Here is a 21,478-nt window from a genome sequence, read left to right as displayed (position 1 = left end):
CATCGCACATTTGTAAAACACATCAGTGTGCTTTACAGATATGCATTGTGCTCTGCTAGCTTCAAAGTAGATGGAACAGGATAAAAATGAATGAAACTGGTAAAAAGGAGCCTGGTCATGTGAGTTGAGTAAATGTAAATAACACTGGGAGGTCCTGGTGGACATAAAAAAATTATAGCACTTGTGAAAATATTCTAGGCTTAAAGATTGGGAGGCAAGGAGAGTGTCAGATCCTCCACATCTAGAAGTGCAGTATGTATCATTGAGCTGCACTTGTAAATAGGGGAGGTAGGAGGACGCACCTTCCTTTAAAAAAATAAAGTAAATGTGACTAGTTTTGGTAGTACAGGCTTGTAACGAATGATTACTTTAGTCTAACAATCATCTTGGACCCATTCACACTGAAAGATGAAGTTGTGCTTTTTGAGATGCTAATACATTCAAAGTGATCAGTATTCTTGAAAAGGATAAATATGAAAAAATGCAACATGCAATTAAAACTTTACTATAGTGACAGGATTGCTTTAGTGTAAACCAGGTAAATGATATTTCAACCTTGAAAAAATGTATTGCAGCTTACCAGTTTTTGGATGTGTCTGCATTAATTTTTATCAAGCAATGAACGATTTCCTAAAGTGCATGAAAATTCATTTTGATCCTTTGACCTTTTCTATCTATCCTCTGTAAACTCCTACTGCCGAGCCCCCTTTCCCCCCTTACCCAATGACGTAGACATTGACACCAACTTGGAAGTTAAATTGGCTGCAAGCAGCAGCTTTATGTAAGTAAATTTTAATCTTTTTTCACATAAAACGTCTTTATACCCATGATATAACCAAGCTCTTTAAACCATTACAAGACATGTATCCTATTCTTTTAACAATAAACATTTTCAGAGTCTTGTATATAATGACCCCCAACTGCCCAGCACCACCTCTGGGGCTGTTTTGTTAAACAGCTGCCCACCAATTAGGAGACACTAATTAGAGACCGTGTCTCCCCATGACACCAAAATACAACCACCCAGACCATTGTCCTCCAAGACCCCAGGTGTAACCCCAAATTCACCAACCACTGCCCCCACGCTACATCCTGCACATCCAATCAGGGCCAGTCGGCTGTAAACATTCCCAACTCCAAAAGGGCTTCAGAACTTTCCACCCCCTAGGCCTCATACCCTTCCTCTCCCTTTCACCCCACCCCCTTTTTCTACTTCTGACCAATCCCTTCTCTGACATGACCCCAACCTCCTCTGTAACCTTAACCCTTTTTTTACCTGACTCATCTTCCTACCCTTTCATGTAGTCCCTCCGCCTATCTTTTTCTCTCTTTTTTGCTCCGAGCCAAGTTTTACAATGAGTGAGTATTGTTAGGATATTGGCAGGATCGCCAAAGGGAAAATAAAGAGAAAAAAGCCTTAAAAAGAAAAAAAAACATTGTAGCCAGCACATCTAGAGACTGGTAAGGCACAACATGTGATATTTTTAATTTTGGGTTTAAATACATATTAAATATACTTTATGTTAACAATTGAATCAATGTAAGTTGATGCAATAAGCATTATGTCTAAAAATGTAGCCTGGTAAACAATAAAAAAGTAACATTTTCCAATTTTTTTCAAATAATTAATTTCTAATTTTACCGCCGTATCTAGTTTTTCATGTTTTAGTAGCTCCTCATAGTATATTTTTTTCTTGTCTCTTTCTTAGATATAAATAGATACTGTTTATTTAGTGCAAAATCTCTAAATATTGCTTACAGGCCCCGTTGGACAGAAAGGAGAAAGAGGATTTCCTGGTTTCCCTGGAGCTGATATGCCTGGACCAAAGGGAGATAAGGGAAAAGCAGGCATGCCTGGATCAATGGGCATGCCAGGAATACCTGGGCAGCCGGGTCCACCAGGAAAAGACGGGGCCTCAGGTTTACAAGGTAACCTGATGGACTTTACTGATTACTGGCTACGTACATAATTACATTTGATAATCACTGTGTATATGCCAATATACAAAAGTTAGGTACAGTCATTAGCACAGAAAACTGAATGACATTAATGAAAAAGGGAATGAATTACTATCTGTAGTTGTCAGAGATATAAGTGCCCTTCCTTGAAGATGTTTTATCACATCTTGATGAAAATTAGGATTTCCAAGTCAACTATTAATTGAACATAAGAACCGGAAGTCTTACTGATACAAGCATCAATGACATCAACATAACAAGCAGTGTATAAAGGTTACTGGCCCTATTGTTCTGATGGAAAAAAGGTACAAATATATTCCAATAGGTTTATGTTTTCAAAAATATTTTTATTAGTAACTTTTGTGGCATTTCTATTACATTTTTTTGCACTCTATTATTACCTGTCATTTTTTATTTCAAGGATAACCTAATCTTGTAAATGTTGGTATAAAAATTTACAGAGGAAACTGTATTTTGTAGAAGCAGTGTTCAGTCCGCATTTTTGTCTTTCATTTCAGGCCAAAAAGGAGAAATGGGTTTTATGGGAGTTCCAGGAATCCCTGGTCAACCAGGCACCCCAGGAAATCCAGGATTACCAGGAGAAAAAGGTAAATTAAATCCTCATGTATTACTAAATAATGTTTTGGTTTGCAATGTGAATTGAGCAGAGGTTGAACAATTCCATAAAGCAGAGCTACCCCCCTCCTCCCCCAGGTCCACAATTCCCCTGCGGAAAGCCTGAATAATGTAGCCCCTAAATGACATTCATTTTTAATATCAGTTTATTTTCAGGGCAATAAGTTGCAGAATGCATGACAGAGCTTGCTGGGGATGGAGGATTTCTAGCAACCTCTCTCTGCCTGATGCATTAGTTATCCTTGTTGAGGTATATAAATATAGTTTAAACCCATTGTGGATACAAGGCTTAAATTAGTCTTTCAGAATGGCAGAGACGTAGGAGTGATAACTGCAACAAGGCTAAGGCTGCCTACACACGTGCAATAATTGTCGTTGGAAACGAATGATCCACGAAAGATTGTTCGATAGTTGTTAAAAAAAGTGTACAACGATCGTTCAAACGAACGTTCCAATGTGTACACTATTGGTGGATTATATTTGGACAATTGTATCGTTACAGCATGTACAGAATTGTGCAGAATACAATTGTTCAAAATAATCGGAAATAATCGTGGATCATTTGTTTTTCAAACGATAATTATTGCACATGTGTACCTTGTCTTAATGATGCAGCAGGCAATGGAGGACACAAGATCAAGGCTAAATGGAGCAGACCTTGAACGAAAAGAAGTAGCAATACCAATCTCCTCAATCCCTAGCAAGCCCCTCCCATCACCAAAATAAGCCATATCAGTTTATAGTTGAGTTAACCATTTTTTCCTTAGATAAGTAAATGCTCAGATTGGTTTAGTGATGTTGACTTACAACCTTCATTAGTTAAAGACATAATTTGGGAATACTGTTCATAACCATAAATACTCCCGGGAACATTTGCAAAAAGCCAAACTTGCATCAAGGTTTAATAAACTTGTAGTAACCTTGTAAAACTCTCTTAGTGCAGCCTTAATAGTTAGACTCATCAGGTCGACTTGTTCCAATAAAAGTTTTTTTGTTTAGATGGAATGTACTGCCTTGCTTATGTGTTTTTAAATAACCATATTACAGATCAGCTTTATGTACTTATTCATGTTATTACGTCCTCATATTTTAAAACCTTTCTTCTGTGTTTAATTTGTAGTCACATATATGCACATTCAAGCAGCTACCTTTGCTGACTACATACATATAGGCTCTGCTTACTGCTATGCCATGTAACAATATAGTTGTAAATTACTGCTTGTTCAAATGATGCTTTGCAACATTATTGGGTCTATCCATAAAGCAGTCAGTCTGACATTGACCAAAATCTTCTCTGGTGGAGGATTTTCCAGGTCCATATGTTTTCAATTGCAGTGAATCATTCTCTGCCAGAGAATGTTTCAGGGAAGGTCAGATTCACTGCTTTATAACTGGACCATTATGAGACAGATTATTTTTTAAAACGATGTATTTCTGCAGTGGCTGATATCTAAAAGTTATAAGCACAAAGGCAAAATAATTGTACTGGGATCTCCCACTAGAGGCTTATCTTTATATTTGTATACTTAAAACAATACTAAAATGATGATAGTGTAATCTTGGTAAAAACAGGTTATGTTAAAAATAATTTTTTATCAATCCCGTTTAACTGCACAAGCTGTGCAATTTATTAAATGTAGAATTTTAAAACATGTGTAACCTACGAATGCTAGAAATTAAAGGGGGAAATCGTCAAGTTCAATGACGTCTATGCTATTGAGATAATCCAGTTTGATTCCCCACTAGATTTCTCTTTTCAAATTGCAGATTGGTAGGATACATATGATTAAGTGTTAAACCTAAAATATGATACAATTAACACAAACAGAATCACTGATTATATTTTATCTTGTTGTATTTAGGACTTTAAATTAAACGTATTACAATCAGCAGAGCTTATATAATGTTATACGAAGATGTTTTCCATTTATTCCACATGAAATATGAAAAATGTTAATATGGTGTGTGTAAACTGTTGTAGAATGCTAAAGAGTGAATTATTTGTTCCTATGGTATTTAGGTGATGCTGGTCCTCCAGGGTTCCGTGGTGAGCCAGGAATTCCAGGTCTTAGAGGTGAAAAAGGTGAAGCTGGACTGCAAGGACCACCAGGATCTATTCCATCAATGGTCAGCTTGAAGGGTGAAAAGGGAGACCAGGGTGAAATAGGTAATGTCTATATATGGCCAAATTAGTAACCAGCTGGGCACTAAATAAAACTACATCACAGTTTTCAAGTGTTATTCTTTATGTAGCCACAACTGTTATGCCACAGGCAACCTGCTCAACCATGTGTGGTTACTTGGAAGCTGTTTAGCCGGAGTCAAAATAAAATCTAAAGAATAAACGTAATACACGCTTGGATACAAGAAAAAAATGATATAACTTTCCAAAGTGTTTAAGTGAAATCGATGAAATACAGGCCATCATACTGAAAAAAATGGGTGTGAGTTTCTTTATTAAATAGTCAATACCAAAAGTCCAAATACTGCCATACAGCTACTACTGCAATAGTTCACTTAATCAATATGAATATTTGACAGGTATATTCAGCTTCTAGTGTAATTTTCTGTTGATTCACATGGTTTTCTTATCTTGTGGTCGTAGTATGGTGTCCACTCCTCAAGGTGCAATTGTCGTGCAACTTCTGTCAGCTCTATTCCTAAAAGAAAAGTTTCATGTGTTGAGCTCTGCGGTATCAAAACCTTTAGTTTATGTAACAAATCAATAAAGCAGAATACTTATCTTACATTACTGTCTAAATTAATATTAAAATATCACATTGCCTCCCACAAGTACAGACAAACTAAAAAAATAATGACCATGCTGCAGTCCCTACTGAACAATGAGTTTCGTAAAGTAACTAAACAGGGCTTCTTTGAGAAAAAAAAATCCCTAAGTTTCAATTATGCCATAGAAATAGGAATTTATTCTGTCTTGCTGAACTGGGCAGGCAGACACAACTTGTTCAGGGTTTAAAGCAGAACTACACCCTACTTTACCCCATTCTGTTGTGGGCACAGACAACTTCTTCCTACTTCTCTTTACCTGTTGCGAGCTTTAGCCATCTAACTTTAGTTCTGCTTTAAGGGCTCTTTCTTTTTATAACAGAAAAAAACAAAATACAGTATATGGTAAGTGTTCTCTGTTGACTTTTTCTAGGTCACACTGGGCAACAAGGGCTCAAGGGGGCACAGGGTGAAATAGGAAGCACTGGAATGCCTGGAAAAGATGGAGAACAAGGAATGCCAGGGAAACAAGGTAAATGCATTTTCTATGTATTATATTTCTGTTAATATTTTCCATGCATTATTAGGCATTTTTATTCTCCAGACTCATTCATAAAACACACATTTTCTACAAATCGTTTAATATTTTACAAAAGGTTTTATGGAATGTAATTTACAATTACAGGAGCAAAAGGAGACAAGGGTAGTCAAGGTTTTCCAGGAAGCCCAGGAACTCCAGGTCAAAAAGGATCAATGGGCGAAATGGGTCTACCAGGTAAAGATAACATGTTAGCAAACTATATATATTTTTTTATTATATATTTTCTTGTATTAAATGTAGCCTTTAGTAGCATACATAATACCGACATATATGGTATGTGTTTTGATTTTTATTCGGATATGGGAGTGGCTGGTGGAGCAGTGGGATTATGTCATGGTTTTATGACTAAAACATAATTTTTTATATAGGGCCTACTGGACCAAAAGGTGAACAAGGTATTCAGGGCACACCAGGTCTACCAGGGGTAACTGGAATCAAAGGTGAAAAAGGTCTGAAAGGTGAAGATGGTCTTCCAGGTGTTGGCATTCCAGGACCTCCAGGGACAAAGGTAAATACCATGAGATGCTTTTATTCAGAAAAACCTTAAAGATAAATACAGTGAGATGCCAATAAAAACCTTGCTGTCTTGAATGGTATACAGAAGCAACTAGGAACAGTACTTAATATTAATACTATTAAACTACTGACCATACACAGGTCTATTTAAAAGTACTGAATGAAGAACGGCCCTGTACAAAGTATGCTACTCCAATCCACTGTTAGGCTAAGGCTACGTACACACCTCAGATTGTTCTCGGTCGATTATCATTTCAAGGCTAGTATCGGATGAGAATCGAGAAGTCGTGTGTACAGCGCCCGTCCAACGTCGTTCGTGGATCAGTCCTGATGGAAGGGGAGAGAGCTCAGCGGGATGCCGCTCATTCATTCTCCACCTCTCCTCCCCATAGAGCAGAATGGTGCTGTATATTCAGTGCTCGTTTATGTATTTTTCAGTCTTTTGTCGTTGGAAAGGATCGTGAAAAATTCTTTCCAACGACAAAAGTCTAAGTTGCTCATAGCCTAAGGCTTCATGAACTTCATTGCACTTAAGATGGGCTGCCGGGCAGGGATTTCTAGTAGTGCAATTTTTGATCATCTCCTATTGCAAACCACTGCATTTAATTTACACAGCTAAAATTATCAGCATTCTTTATTCTCTCTTCGGTCTAAAAACATGAATGTAGGTTTAGAACTTGATGTGAGTAAGAGATAAATTACTAAAGGGTTGTGTATTTGGAAGATTGTTGTCTAATACTATATATTTAACAAAATTGTTTTTGAAAGTACTTATTTTTGATTACTTTCGATTGTAATCAACTAAGGCACTATTTTATACCTCTCAGCAATGTTCAGAAGTTCAGACCATCCAATTTTTTTGGCATAAAACAAACACCTCACCCAATACTGCTCTGCATTCCATGCATTTATTCACAGTTACTAGTAGGACAATAAAAAAAATGGTTTCATTTAAATATTTTCAGAAAGTCCAATTAATGGGTGCAATAGTACATAATTCAATGTAATACCTGGAGATTGAATACTAGAAGGATTTTTTGTAAGCTAGTTTATGGAAAGCTAAATCAAGTTGGACAGTGAACAAGTGATTGATCCACAGTGTTCAACATAAATCTTTGTGTTGAGTATATAATACATTTATTAATTTTAATGTCTTTTTGGTAATGCCTACATTTTCTGTGGTTCACTTACTATATGGAAACTATTGGGAAAAGTGCATTTATCAATACATTTGCCCACAGGGTGATCCTGGAGCCCAGGGCCAACAAGGATATCCCGGTGAAAGGGGTGAAAAAGGTGAAAGTGGTATTCCAGGCATGCCAGGTTTTCCAGGTGTTAAGGGATCACCAGGACTTGCAGGATTTCCAGGTATGTCATATTTTTTTCTATATAAATATTAAGGCAAATTTGGTTTTATGTGGAAGCAGTTTAACTTGATGGGACTTTTTTCTCTTTTAGGTAGCCCAGGAATTCCTGGAGAGAAAGGAACTCAAGGGTTCCCTGGACTGGATGGTATTCCAGGATCAAAAGGACAACCAGGTAAAGGATTCTTTAGTACAGTGATCTTTAGATGGCTGGTACACTTGTCATCTAATGCTAATCCTGACAACAACAGTTCTAGTATGTGTAAAAGATAGGGCGGTAGTATGCCCTGATATTGATAGTATGCCCTACAACATAAACATTTGTAAAGACATTGGCAACGATGAATATAGTTACATAATTTTATAGGATATTTTCTGTACAGTACTACTCCAGAAAAAAAGCTAATTTAGGTCAAGGGAACATCTCAACCGGCATTAGAGGTTTTGTTGTACCTTTTTGTTAAAAGTTCTGTTTTTTTAAACTTTTTTGGATTATAAGTATTTTTTACCCAGGATAAGACTTTAATAAGAGAAAGGAATAAATTAAAGTACTCCTTAATCTATGGAGGTGAAGGATTGGGAAAATATTTTAATAAAATAATTTTTTAATGGAAATAGCATTAAAACGTACACTTTGAAAGGTCTGATCATATGATCATATGAGTCTGTAGCCCATGTTCTATATGTAATATCACTTACTGGATGGCACCCTATTTAATAAATCTTTTCTGCTTACAGGATCAGTGTTAGCTTGATAGTGCCAGCACCTGCTACAGGGCATAAAAAAAACTTTTTTCTATTAAACTTAGCTGTTGCTGTATAAAAACATCTATAACAGCATCAATCTAAGTAAACATTATTGGGGTTTATACTAGTTGCAGTGTGGTAAATCAGTGAAAAGGTTTAGTCTGACTGCCACAGTTCTAGTATGCTGCACATGAGTTGCTACCATTGCAACCCCATTTTGCAGATATCTTTCTTTGTGACATTGTAGGTACAGTGTTCTTTAAATTTGAGACACACAAAAACTTTTGTAATAAACATGAAAATTTTTTGAAAATAAAAAATAAACATGAATATTTTTTGAAAATTTTCTTTAAAATTAAAGATGACTTTATCTTTGATCAGTTTCATGCAATGCAGAAGCTTTATTAATATGACACCATTGATTTTATATTGCTATAGGTGACCATGGAATCCAGGGACCCCCTGGTGCAGTTGGAGAAAAGGGTGAAGCTGGCATTGATGGAATCCCTGGATCACCTGGTGAAAAGGGTGATCAAGGTAAGAAAAGATTAGCACAGTAGGTTCTAAACGATTGATTAAGTTATGATGTTTTTTTTTTTAATAGTTATGAAAAAAATATATATATACTGTTCACTCGAACAGATAATATCTCTGTATCCCTATGCCAGAGGTGCCAGGAGCATATGAGGTCTCCATAGTTTATTATCCATCAACTCAAAAATGTGTGACTAGTGTGCTGATATCTTTAGAGAATAAGAGGTCGATACCATATTGTAACTGTAAAATAGAAAACTTAAAAAAAAACAAGCTTCATTCCAACTTGTCAAATGTTATACATGGCTATGGAGTCCTTCTGTAGCGCCATGGGGCAGCAGCGTTCCATTTTTCAACATTAATATTTTAATTTTTTTTTATTGGTGTTTGTTGCTTAGTTTTTTTTTTTTAGTAATACATTTAAAGTAAAATACGAAAGCCATCATTTCCTTTGTAAACAGAGACTATTTTTGTGGACTGAGTGCCCTGCCCAGTGTCTTCTGAAACAACTTAAACACCCCCATGTTTAGATCTCTACAACATAAAGGCTAATCATCATTTGTAGCCCAAGATAAGAACTAGAGGGGCTCTTAAATACGGGAGGTGTGCAGAGGACTCAGGACAACACTTCATTTCTAACATGAACAACTGTTTTTTTATATATATATAAAAAAGGCAAAACAAAATGCCCCCAGTAAGGAATTTAAACAGACCTAAAATAGATCAAATAAAAGACACATGTACATGCACCGAACCATTGCACAACATTTGTGTGTTTTTTTTCCTATGGCTTTTTCATGGGAAATAGCTTTGCATTTGGTTTGCAAAACTTAGATCTGTTATCAGATCCAGATTAGTTATTATGTAAAACGGTTTATCTATGTGTTATTTATCAGTTACAGGTGTACATATCTGTTTTCTGTGTAAAAACTAAAAATAGCCAGTGATGGTAATTGTTCGTGGATTGTCCATCTTTATTTTAGAGTTTCTGTATTCTGTTATTTAACTTATAACTGTAAGTCATAACTGTAGTGATGACTTTTTTCTTGAAATCAATAAAATATTGTACACTATCTTAAGGTTTCCCTGGAAGAGGTCTGCCTGGATATCCTGGAGAACGTGGTGAAAAAGGTATGGTCATATTTGAAAGGATTATGTCTAAGTTTAATGGGGACAAGGGAGAGTAGCAACTTCCCAAACTGTTAGGTTGTGTATATAACTTGATGTAACTACAGCTATCTATACGTAACATAGAATACTCATTGGTAAATCATTCCCTTTCTCCTTGAAGTCAGTGAGGCCAGTTCTTAAAAGCTTAGCCTAAAATTACAACATAACATTTATATGACTCTCCTTTTTTCTCTCATTGCAAAAACTTTTTACTCATGATTTTACTAAATGTACTAAAATATGAACACTCTTTTTCAAGATATATTCTGTAAATCTCACCCTAGCCTGGCATTTTAAAATAAAAAAAAAATTTCAGTTGTGTTTTGCGCCTTATCTTGTTTTTGGTGACTCAATGTTTTAAAGCATGTGTACAGATTATTGCCACCCTGTGTAATTTATTCTCATCATTCTTCCCTGCAGAGTATGTGAAATCTTTTTTATAGGTCAAACAGTAGTTATTCTTCTTACAGATATCTTAGGGATTAGAATAATGAACTTTAGAAAAAGTTTTCTTCCTTTTTTTTTTTTACTCAAAAATGTTATTTTCTATGATGGGAGCAGGTAACTCAAATTAGGGCATAAATCATTTCATTCCTTTATGATCCTAACACTTCATTTAAGCTCTCAGCATGTCATATCTCAGCGACTAGTTAAATTTTTAAAATGTTTACAGTTATTTTTTTTGTATCAATCGGTTTTTATTAATATTTACACAAGTTATTACATAACAGAATAGCATAACATCGTACATACAAATAATGAAAATAAAAATAAAGGAGGGCCTGGAATCCTCCCGGCCCGCCATTTACACCTATTAAAGTAATACAAATGACACTTTACAGTTATACATCAGTGCTTGTAGACACATATAGATCCATTGGTACCTACAAACAGGAGGTATGGAAGACATATGAAAAAAATTTCAAAGAAATATGTTAACATATACCTTACTGAAATAAACTGTCTTAACTAACTTCCAAGTCAAATGACTCAATTATTATATTCAGCACCGGGTATACCGGTGTATATATCGGATCTTCACTTGTGCAAAAATATTTTAACTGGGAGGGGGAAAACAATAAAGTGGGTAGCCCAGGGGAGGATGATTTTACTAAATGTACTAAAATATGAACACTCTTTTTCAAGATATATTCTGTAAATCTCACCCTAGCCTGGCATTTTAAAATAAAAAAAAAAAAATTTCAATTGTGTTTTGCGCCTTATCTTGTTTTTGGTGACTCAATGTTTTAAAGCATGTGTAAAGATTATTGCCACCCTGTGTAATTTATTCTCATCATTCTTCCTTGCAGAGTATGTGAAATCTTTTTTATAGGTCAAACAGTAGTTATTCTTCTTACAGATATTTTAAGGATTAGAATAATGAACTTTAGAAAAAGTTTTCTTCATTTTTTTTTTTACTCATTTAAACATTTAAAACATTTAAAAAATGTTATTTTCTATGATGGGAGCAGGTAACTCAAATTAGGGCATAAGTCATTTCATTCCTATATGATCCTAACACTTCATTTAAGCTCTCAGCATGTCATATCTCAGCGACTAGTTAAATTTTTAAAATGTTTACAGTTATTTTTTTAAATTTGTGATTTTAAAGATTCATGTTTAATAAAATACATTACAGTGGTTTAACTTAAATTGTTTTTGCTTGTTGTGAAAGTATATTTGTATAGAAATAAAGGCTACGATACTCCAGAAGAAACGTTATCTAGAAGCAGCTCTTCTTTGCTTTATTACTAATTTCCATATGTGAAAATGTATTCCAAGGGATTGATTAAACAAAAACATTCATAACTTGTTTTACCAGGTTTTAAAGGTGAAGCTGGTTTACCTGGTGCACCTGGTCTCCCTGGCTTTCCTGGTATTAAAGGTGATCAAGGATTTCCTGGCAGTGAAGGACCTCAAGGACCACCAGGTTTTCCAGGACCTCCTGGAGTAGCAATGGAAGGTCCAAAAGGAGAAAAAGGTCTTCAGGGACCACCTGGATTTCCAGGTAAGACATTTATCAGTATCACAGTATCATTAATTTTTCTTAGCCATTGGACTAGAGAATTTTTTTGTCCTGTCCTGGGTCCTAGTCAGTTGTTTTGTGTGTAATAATATGTAAATGTAAATTGTTTAAGGTGCACCGGGTGCTTTGGGTGTTCCTGGCACTCCAGGACAGGATGGACAGAAAGGAGAAAAAGGAGATCAGGGTTGGCCCGGAGCTCCTGGCTTCCAGGGAGTAAAAGGTGAACCTGGAGTACAAGGATTTCCCGTAAGTTAAAAACAATTTGCATATTGTATTCTATATTGTATAAGTTTTTTGTTTCAGTGGTGCTAAAGAGATATCGTGACTCTATGTTAATTCATTTTAGGGTGATGCAGGAACACCAGGAATACCAGGACAGAAGGGTGATATAGGTTCCCAAGGATTGCCAGGATTCCCAGGTTATCTACCTATCTATCTATCTATCTATCTATTTCTATCTATCTATCTATCTATCTATCTATCTATCTATCTATCTATCTATCTATTCTATATGCATACACCACAAGGTAAAAATGTGCTATAGTATTATATTATAATAGTTCTGATGTTGTCCTTTCCTAAGGTTTAAAAGGTTCACTAGGACCCTTTGGAGATAAAGGGGACAGAGGAGAAAGGGGTGAATCCGGACCTAAAGGTAAACTATATTCATTTCTGCTTGAGTTTTGAGTGCAAATGTAATTGTTTCCTCATATTAGTATTAAAGTTATTTAGCAATTATGTTTTCATAAAAGCACATGATGCTTATCCCAATAACAGTAACAAAAATGAGAAGATTATCAAATTTGTTGTGGCAAGAACTAATGGGGCATCAAATGCTGACATCTGATGCCCCCTGGGAAAATTCCTTGTTTTTCAGGGTGCACAAAAAAATGTGTTGCAGTAAGCTGTATGAGCTCTAGATAAGAAATGATTTTCCAAATGGTGCATGAATATTATCCAAAAAGAGAGCTGCAAAGACCAGTGTTAACCTCTGAGCCACCATACTGCCCCTACTATAAAAATTAGAGGCTTAATGCTGGAAATTATAGGATAAAAGTGCCTCTATAACCAAAATGTTTTTATTTTTTAATATAATAGAAAAGGATTAGAACCTTAATTAGGTTATTTTGGCCTGTCTGTGTTTCCTTTCTGTTGGAAGATGCAGCAGGAAGTGAGAGGTAAGTTAGCCAAAGAAAATATTAGGCACTATGTAAGTCCTGGACCTGGAATCTAAGGTGGTCTCTCAGAATAATGTGAAAACCAACACAAGTATTAGCAGGGACCACTAACACTTGTAACACTATAGTCATTTCAGGCCTGCTCAAGTAAATCTTAGGGGTATTACATAAAAAAATAGATATAATTAGTATATATGCCCATTACTATCCTAATATTTTGCAAAGCATTATCTCTTTTATGGCCTTTTTGTTAACTACATTTTCTTTACCAGACTAAACTAAAATACAGTAAATTCAACACTTTTGTGTGGAGTTTTTGAGTTTAGTATAGGTCCATCTAATACTAATAAATATAACCCTTTGCTAGGTTTATGTACATATTCATCACTTGTGACCCCAATCTCAAACCTCTGGAATTTGAAGTTATAATCTGACTGAACAGCTAAATGTTCCATCTGCTAAAAATATTTATGATTCTGTTTAGTTAATTTTGTAATTCACAGCTTACTACTACATAGTTTGGTATGGTCACTAGAGGTGCTCTTACCTATTGCAACTATATTTACAGTGTATCATTGAAAATACTGCCATGCATTAGCACATGATTGAGTTGTTGCCTACCAACTTTTCTTTAAAAAAACACTTTTGTAAATAATACCCATTCGCATTTACTGTGTGAGCATGTGAAGTTATATTTGATTGTTAATCCTTTCTATATTTTTAGGATCACAGGGTCTTCCAGGGCCTGCAGGTCAACTACAGATAGTTAAAGGAGATCCTGGCCCTCCAGGCCCATCAGGCCCCACTGGACCTAAAGGATTTCCTGGGTTCCCTGGTCCTAAGGGAGAGCAAGGTTCAACCATTTACTCAGTTACTAGTAACCAACAATTACTCTGCTCATTTTAAAAAATTAATATTAACTGAACTTTCATTGCTTTTGTAGGTGTTATTGGTGCTGTAGGGTTACCTGGGCCAGTTGGAGTGCCAGGACTAAATGGTATCCCAGGGCAAAAAGGAGAAGTTGGTCCTGGTGGACCTACAGGTATGTTATCTTTAATGTAATGCCTAATAAGAAAGTAATGGAAAATTATATTAAGCAGTTTTCAAATACATTTGCAGCAAAAAACATATATGCATTTTTTCATACTATTAGGTCCAAGGGGGTATCCTGGCCCACCAGGTTCAGATGGATTACCTGGCCCCATTGGCTTACCTGGACTTCCATCTATGGCTCATGGATTTCTGGTTACAAGACACAGCCAGACAACAGAGGAGCCATCCTGTCCTTTTGGCACATTCCCAGTATACACTGGTTACTCACTTCTCTATGTACAAGGAAATGAAAGAGCACACGGTCAAGATTTAGGTAAGATTGGTGTAATTGTGTCAAATCCTTTGTCAACAAGTGCAATATGCCATATGGTTAGTCCTTTTGAGCATACATATTATGTATGTATTTCACCTGTGAATGTAGCTGTTTGCCTGCAGTGTTGCATTAAGGAAATGTATATCCTTTTCATTGTTTTTAGGTAAACATTCATTTCTGTTTGTAATATAATAATAAAAGCAAAGCAAAACTATACAAAATGGCACAAAAAAATTACTTAAGTGCTGCAATCATTTCTCATTATTTGGTCATTTCTCATTATTTGGTCATTTGGTCAGATTTTATGTACATACCGGTAGATTAATTTTTAGTAATAATTACATTGTTTGATTTAAAGGTGCTGCTGGAAGCTGTCTACGTAAATTCAGTACAATGCCTTTCCTGTTCTGTAATATTAATAATGTATGTAATCTGGCATCAAGAAATGATTATTCCTACTGGCTTTCAACCCCCGAACCAATGCCAATGAGCATGGCTCCAATCACAGGAGAAAGTATCAAGCCCTTTATTAGCAGGTAAGTAGACCATTCACATTTAGGTCTAGAAAAAAACAATATATGTTATGCATGCCATGTTTTCTTCTGCAATTCTTTTTCCTGATTTGGCACTGGAGTACTTGTTTACAGTGAGAGTCTTCTACAGGGGTCAGATTTGCTGAAAAATTTAGGAGGGTGTTTAGCGTGGGCATTAGAATTATGTGTGTATTTGTTTGATGGAAAAAAATCACATTATTATTATTAGTGCCAACATATTACGCAGTGCTGAACATTAAGTAGGGGTATCAAATGACAGACAGATACAGCCAGTGACACATGAAGAGGAGAGAACCCTGCTCAGAAGAGCTTACAATCTAAGAGACTTGTCAGCAACATTTAGTACATTGAGTGAATCTAAATTTTATTCATTAATTTTGCAATTATATGAGTATTAATAAGTATTTCTGTATATTATTAGATAGAGTACTGGCTGTACTTAACTTACAGTCTTATACTACAATTTTACAGTTTTCAACTGTAACTAATCTATTTAAAATGTTTGCAAATTAAAACATAAACATTCTACACAATGTACCAGCACATCTTTACATGTCTTTATTACCTGTATCTGTTCTCCCCTTTCATAATGGTGTGTATGGAACTCTAGGCATTGCCTAATTTTGTTTCTAAGAATATACCTACAGGGACCAACTAGATCATAGTTTTGTCTCACACACTAATAGGAAATCTATACAGTTGCTTTGTGAGTGACATTTGTAGCCTTATAATGGCAAAAATGGATTTGCTTACTGATAAAAAAAACAAATGAGTGTCTGGCGTATAAATCACTTTGTATTCCCCCAAGGCCTGGTACACACAAGCAGATCCGCTTCCAATTTTCTGCTCAACCTTTTTTCTGATCAATAATAAATCAGTTTGAGACTCTAAAACACCTAATACACAATATTCTTCCCTTTCAATATTTGTTTCAGACCTAAAAGTGATTGGGATCTTGGTCATCTGTAATCAATCATTTGTACACAGAACACAACATGTACATTCCAAACTGTTGATTGCTTCATAACTAATCAAGTAGACGAAAATCAGTTAGATATAATAAGTATCAAGTAGATTTTACTTTAGATTCCCATTGTATCTGTAATGTATCACATAATGTTCTTGTGTACCAGCCCTTACAGTTTTAGTTAACACATTAATAACATAAGAGAAGACAACATACAATATAATAAAAAATATAGTTCTGATACTTTGTTTGTAAACAAGACAGTGTATGTTAAATTGTTTATTTAATATTATAGATGCAGTGTTTGTGAAGCACCTGCCATGGTGATGGCAGTTCACAGTCAAACAATTCAGATCCCTTCATGCCCAGATGGATGGATTTCTTTATGGATTGGCTATTCATTTGTAATGGTATGTGTTGCCATCTCACATATGGACTCCATAGGAAATATCTTATTGCATTACTTTACTAACAAGGATTTCTTTTTTTTTTATTTCTAGCAAACCAGTGCAGGTGCTGAAGGTTCTGGTCAGGCTTTGGCATCTCCAGGCTCCTGTCTAGAGGAATTCCGCAGTGTACCATTCATTGAGTGCCATGGACGAGGAACCTGCAACTACTATGCCAATACTTACAGCTTTTGGCTGGCTACGATCGAGAGGAATGAAATGTTCAAGTAAGATACAGTCCATAACTTGTCAGGCAATATGATCATAAATATTTTAAAACTATAATTTAAATGTTACTAACGTTACTCACTGATCACCAATATAAGAGAGAATGCTGTTGGGACACAGTGATGTCCAATGTACAAAGGAATGTTATGGGTGTTTGGGGATAGGGGGTGTCACCAACAATGTGTTTTTTCCCAGTTTAAATCATTAGCTTTTTAGGAGTGATTTTTATACTTAAGAGCAATTTTATTTTAAATGTATGTGCAAAACCCCCCAACTTTCTCTATATATTTAGGAAGATATAACATATAAATAAATGTAACATAAAGTGCTATTTTTTTCATCCAACTCTCTTTTCATAAGTTAATTTTTTTGTCCCATTTTTTTACTGTATGCAAAGAAAACTGGTCTTATATCATCTAATAAAAAGAGCATTCTAGGTTTTTAAATTATGTAATTCGTAATATGAGGAAGCATTTATTATGTGCTATGCTTTTTAACCTAGCCACACACTAAAAAAATCATATGAACCAAACAATTGTGCAACAGTTATGCACCAAGCTGATAACGTGTGGACTCCATCTCAAAATTCTCAAGTTGACAAGAATTGATTTATTTAGCTAAACTGGAAAGTACCAGACAGTTCACATGCTGTAAAGGTAGTTTGCCTCTCATACATGACGAATGACAATAGAATTTTCTGAGTGTTCATTTATTCCTTTGGCACACTCAGAAATGTTCATGTAAAGGATCATTTACAATCAATTAATTTTACTATACCCTTACTTTAACAATGCCGAATGTATTCCTATAGTGAAGATTTGCATTATATAGTATATTTTTAGGACTTTTCATGACTTTGACTTTCTATTGACTAATGTACTGAAATTGATTTATATCCCTAGAAAACCTACACCTGCAACTCTGAAAGCTGGAGATCTCCGCACACATGTCAGCCGCTGTCAAGTATGCATGAGAAGGACTTAATGCCATCAGACTATTCAAAATATGGTGCTATTTTTCTAACCTGAAAAGCCAAATACTATAGCCATGTACCTCACTATTGTACAAGAAGAAAAGAGTAAAGTGCTTTATTGGAAAACTCATCACTCATCATTTGCTCTGTTTTACTGGTCAATGCCTACTTACAGAGACAAGACAATCAGATTCCTTTTTGGCACTTTGAATATTACAACGTATATAAAATAATGCACTGATTCCCCACAGCAGCAGAAGCTGATTTCTTAATTCGTAAGGTGCTAGGAGATATACAGCACCTTATGCTGTTGACTCCTCCTACTATTCTTGTATCATATTTTAGTTTCTGTTTCATAGATATGACTATTTTAAAATTCTTGTATAATTCTTTTTTTATGTCCACTATTTGTACAAAGTGAAATGGAGATAATTTGTGTCTGGAAGTTTAAAGCATCTGCAAATTTGCTGTAATTTAAAACAGCAGCAACAGCATGCAAGTACAGAAATAGGTACTACAATATACCCCCCTCCAACCTACACTCTTTCTCACTTTAGATTGCATAACTCTCACAGAACTAAAAGCTAGCACACTTTGTTTTTAAAGTGACAATTATTTTCATTTAAGTCCATTGGGATCTGCAAAATTAGTTGCATGACTTAAATATTTAACCTTGTGTTTAGGCGTTATAAATTAGGTCTAATGTCAGTTGTTAAAAAAATTATAGACATATCTTAGAAACTTAACAAATTATTCCAAAAAGTTAGGTGTCCTTAAACCTAGACATCAAGCTTTTCTATATTACTCCCTAAATTTTACCACATTCACCTTTTGTGGCTTCTCATAATGAACGCAAGGGCATTCTCATTCCCTAGATTCCAAGGTGATGTTTTAATTACCACATTTGTTTATTAAACAACAATATAATAAAAAATATTTAAGAAATAAAAAATATAATGGAAACCAGATCATGGAGATCTCCAGAATCCTGTACGGTACTAGTCAATTTAAAGCATCCCTATAATGTTCAGTCATTTCTGGTCTGAACTAAGCTTTTTAGGTATCTTCAGTCCGCTGAATAGTTTAATTTAACTCAAGGTTTGCTCCTCTTCTGTTATAGTTTTTTCTCAGCATTAAAACTTTACTATGCATTTATATCATATACCAGAACACACATTATAATTATAAAAGAAATCAAGTGCCAAATACAGAAACTACATATAGTAATTATATTTCCATCACCAGTTCTATATTTTAGTAATTTATGTCTATAATAAAACAAGTATACACTAACTGTGATTGTTTTTATGTAAATTTTTTAAATATATATATAATGTTCAATGTAATCCTAAAGAACCAAACTCCCTTCTGTTTAGTGTGGTTTTATTGTTTACAAAATGATTTTGCCACTTATATTGCTATAAATTATATTGGCATATTGAACATACCATGAATCTGGTACAACACTGAAATCTTTGGCCATTTAAAAATCACAAACCGATTGATATAACAAAATATGTTAGTGTTTTAGCATATTTTTACAGAAAATAACACTTTGGTATGAAGATCTTACTGCAGCTGTCTAGCTACCTGTGGTGTGTTTCTTTGTCTTTATTTAGTAGATTATTAACAAAAAAACACTTATATCATACATGAGGCATTCCATTCTGTAAACACTGCCAATTTGGCCCTTATGGTGCTCACTGCAGCGCATTTAGGCTGTTCTACAACAAGCTATAGCTTTTCATCTGAAGTCCAGAAATGTTTTTTCTATATTTTCTACAACAATTTACCTGATCTTGGAAAATTATGCATGAAATTAGTATAATTTGATTAAGTTATCAAGGTCACTGATCTGCTAATGTTCAAGAGATCAAACTCTAGCAAGAAATGTTTCTGTCACAGTGGGGTCCAATTAGGTCCAATTTCTATAAAGCCAATATACAATATGGCCTAACTAACTTGTTTGAGAGCAATGCATTTCCATGTGTTGTAGAAGATCAAGACCCCTGTCTTTCCTGTACAATGTATATCTTCATTGGTGTCTATACAAGGACACGCCTAGAATTAAACTGCAAACAATCTAGAACGGTTTCCCACAATGGCCAGTTCGAGTTGTTTTGGAAAACTGTTTCTTTCAGTTTTTCTCCCTGCATCCCTGACATGCCTTGTAATGTTGTCCAAGTAATACTAAGAGACAGGTCAGTGGATTGGAGTACAAGAGTAACAACGCAAAGTTATTTTAGAGGGAATGTGAAGTGTGCATCTGATTTTGAGTACATTGGCTATTAAGGAATTGTTAAGCATTGCTGTTTCCCCAAACATATGAATGATCTCTTTTAAGAGTAGCTCTGGGTAATGTCTATCACTACCAAAAGATCACTGCCATAGTTGGTCTACACTCAAAAGAACATGTCAACAGATTAGCAGACTAACCATGAACAGATATCTGCAATTATCAAGCCTTCTTGATTAATAAATAAAGCTAAGAATACCTGGCTAAGACTTATATTTAGAAAGATGAACATTGAGGCACAGTCATAGTCACTAAAACAGGAATCAGGACAGATATAGCGTCCTATAAATAGAAACCATACTTTTGAAACTTGAACACACTGTGAAATAATTACCAACGTTCAGATTATCACTTTGACATGTATATCTATAGTAAAGGTATCAAAATACTATACATTTTAAGAATGAGTACAGTTGAATCTGTTCCCTTTACAAGCATACGTAATTATTGAGCCTAGAAAATACAGTACTTATTCTTTAAAATAATTCCAGCCTATATATTGCACCAGAGAACTGATGTGGACTCATGCACAGAAATATCATTCAAGGTAGTATTATAGACAGAGGAGTTACAGGAGGTCCAGTAAATTGTAGGGAGACAAATACTTTTTTCCTTTAAGAAAATATATGCATTAGGTATATTGCTGTGCTTGACATGTAAATTTGGACCATTTGCACTTAGAGGATCATGACTATTCAGATTTATTTTAAGATCAAATTCTTATAAATTCATTTATATAATTTACATCATGTTACTGAAATCTAAAATATTTTAGGAATTTACAACCACAAACAGTAACTGACCAATGTTCTTTATTGCTACCTTATTCAGCATCACAAATGTGCCTTAATATCTGATTAGTGTTTTCTGATTTTTTTTATTTTATAAAAAATGCCAAACCACTTTTAAGAGTTGTTAAAAAGTTTGTGTTTTCTTTTTCTGATTGTGGATAACATAAAAGCTTTGGTTTGTAATAAAGCACTTGTATAGTTTTTATTGGTTAACTACTTTAAAAACCTAAAGATGTTGCATGTTTGAACAGTATACCTAATTCCATTGCTTCTATATTCGCTAATGTGGAAATTTAACATTACAGATAATACTTAAAGGTTCATGAGAATAACACTGCCTAGGCCCCAAAGCATATTGTCTACCCAGTTTGATATGAGACATTCAAACCAATGTACTGC

At 34.8% G+C, this 21,478-nt stretch overlaps 1 protein-coding gene across 1 annotated transcript in view; it reads left to right on the top strand.

Annotated features, from left to right (window-relative positions):
• Positions 1 to 21,266, top strand: part of COL4A1 (collagen type IV alpha 1 chain) — a gene marked incomplete in the record, with an annotated part of 89,713 nt that extends 68,447 nt beyond the window's left edge. Inside the window, 21 exon segments of the mRNA XM_072401821.1 lie at positions 1,762 to 1,929; positions 2,478 to 2,567; positions 4,616 to 4,762; positions 5,756 to 5,854; positions 6,008 to 6,097; positions 6,292 to 6,431; positions 7,681 to 7,807; positions 7,898 to 7,978; positions 8,989 to 9,087; positions 10,165 to 10,215; positions 12,077 to 12,262; positions 12,393 to 12,526; positions 12,627 to 12,699; positions 12,864 to 12,935; positions 14,183 to 14,311; positions 14,402 to 14,500; positions 14,612 to 14,824; positions 15,183 to 15,360; positions 16,641 to 16,755; positions 16,846 to 17,018; positions 17,922 to 21,266. Coding sequence (XP_072257922.1) covers positions 1,762 to 1,929; positions 2,478 to 2,567; positions 4,616 to 4,762; positions 5,756 to 5,854; positions 6,008 to 6,097; positions 6,292 to 6,431; positions 7,681 to 7,807; positions 7,898 to 7,978; positions 8,989 to 9,087; positions 10,165 to 10,215; positions 12,077 to 12,262; positions 12,393 to 12,526; positions 12,627 to 12,699; positions 12,864 to 12,935; positions 14,183 to 14,311; positions 14,402 to 14,500; positions 14,612 to 14,824; positions 15,183 to 15,360; positions 16,641 to 16,755; positions 16,846 to 17,018; positions 17,922 to 18,003 — 2,546 coding nt within the window.
• Between the last annotated feature and the right edge of the window lie 212 nt (positions 21,267 to 21,478).

This window comes from Pyxicephalus adspersus, chromosome 1, assembly GCF_032062135.1.
Source record: "Pyxicephalus adspersus chromosome 1, UCB_Pads_2.0, whole genome shotgun sequence".
NCBI classification, from domain to species: domain Eukaryota; kingdom Metazoa; phylum Chordata; class Amphibia; order Anura; family Pyxicephalidae; genus Pyxicephalus; species Pyxicephalus adspersus.
The sequence above is the reverse complement of the archived record's forward strand: the minus strand, read 5'-3'. Positions and strand labels throughout refer to the sequence as shown.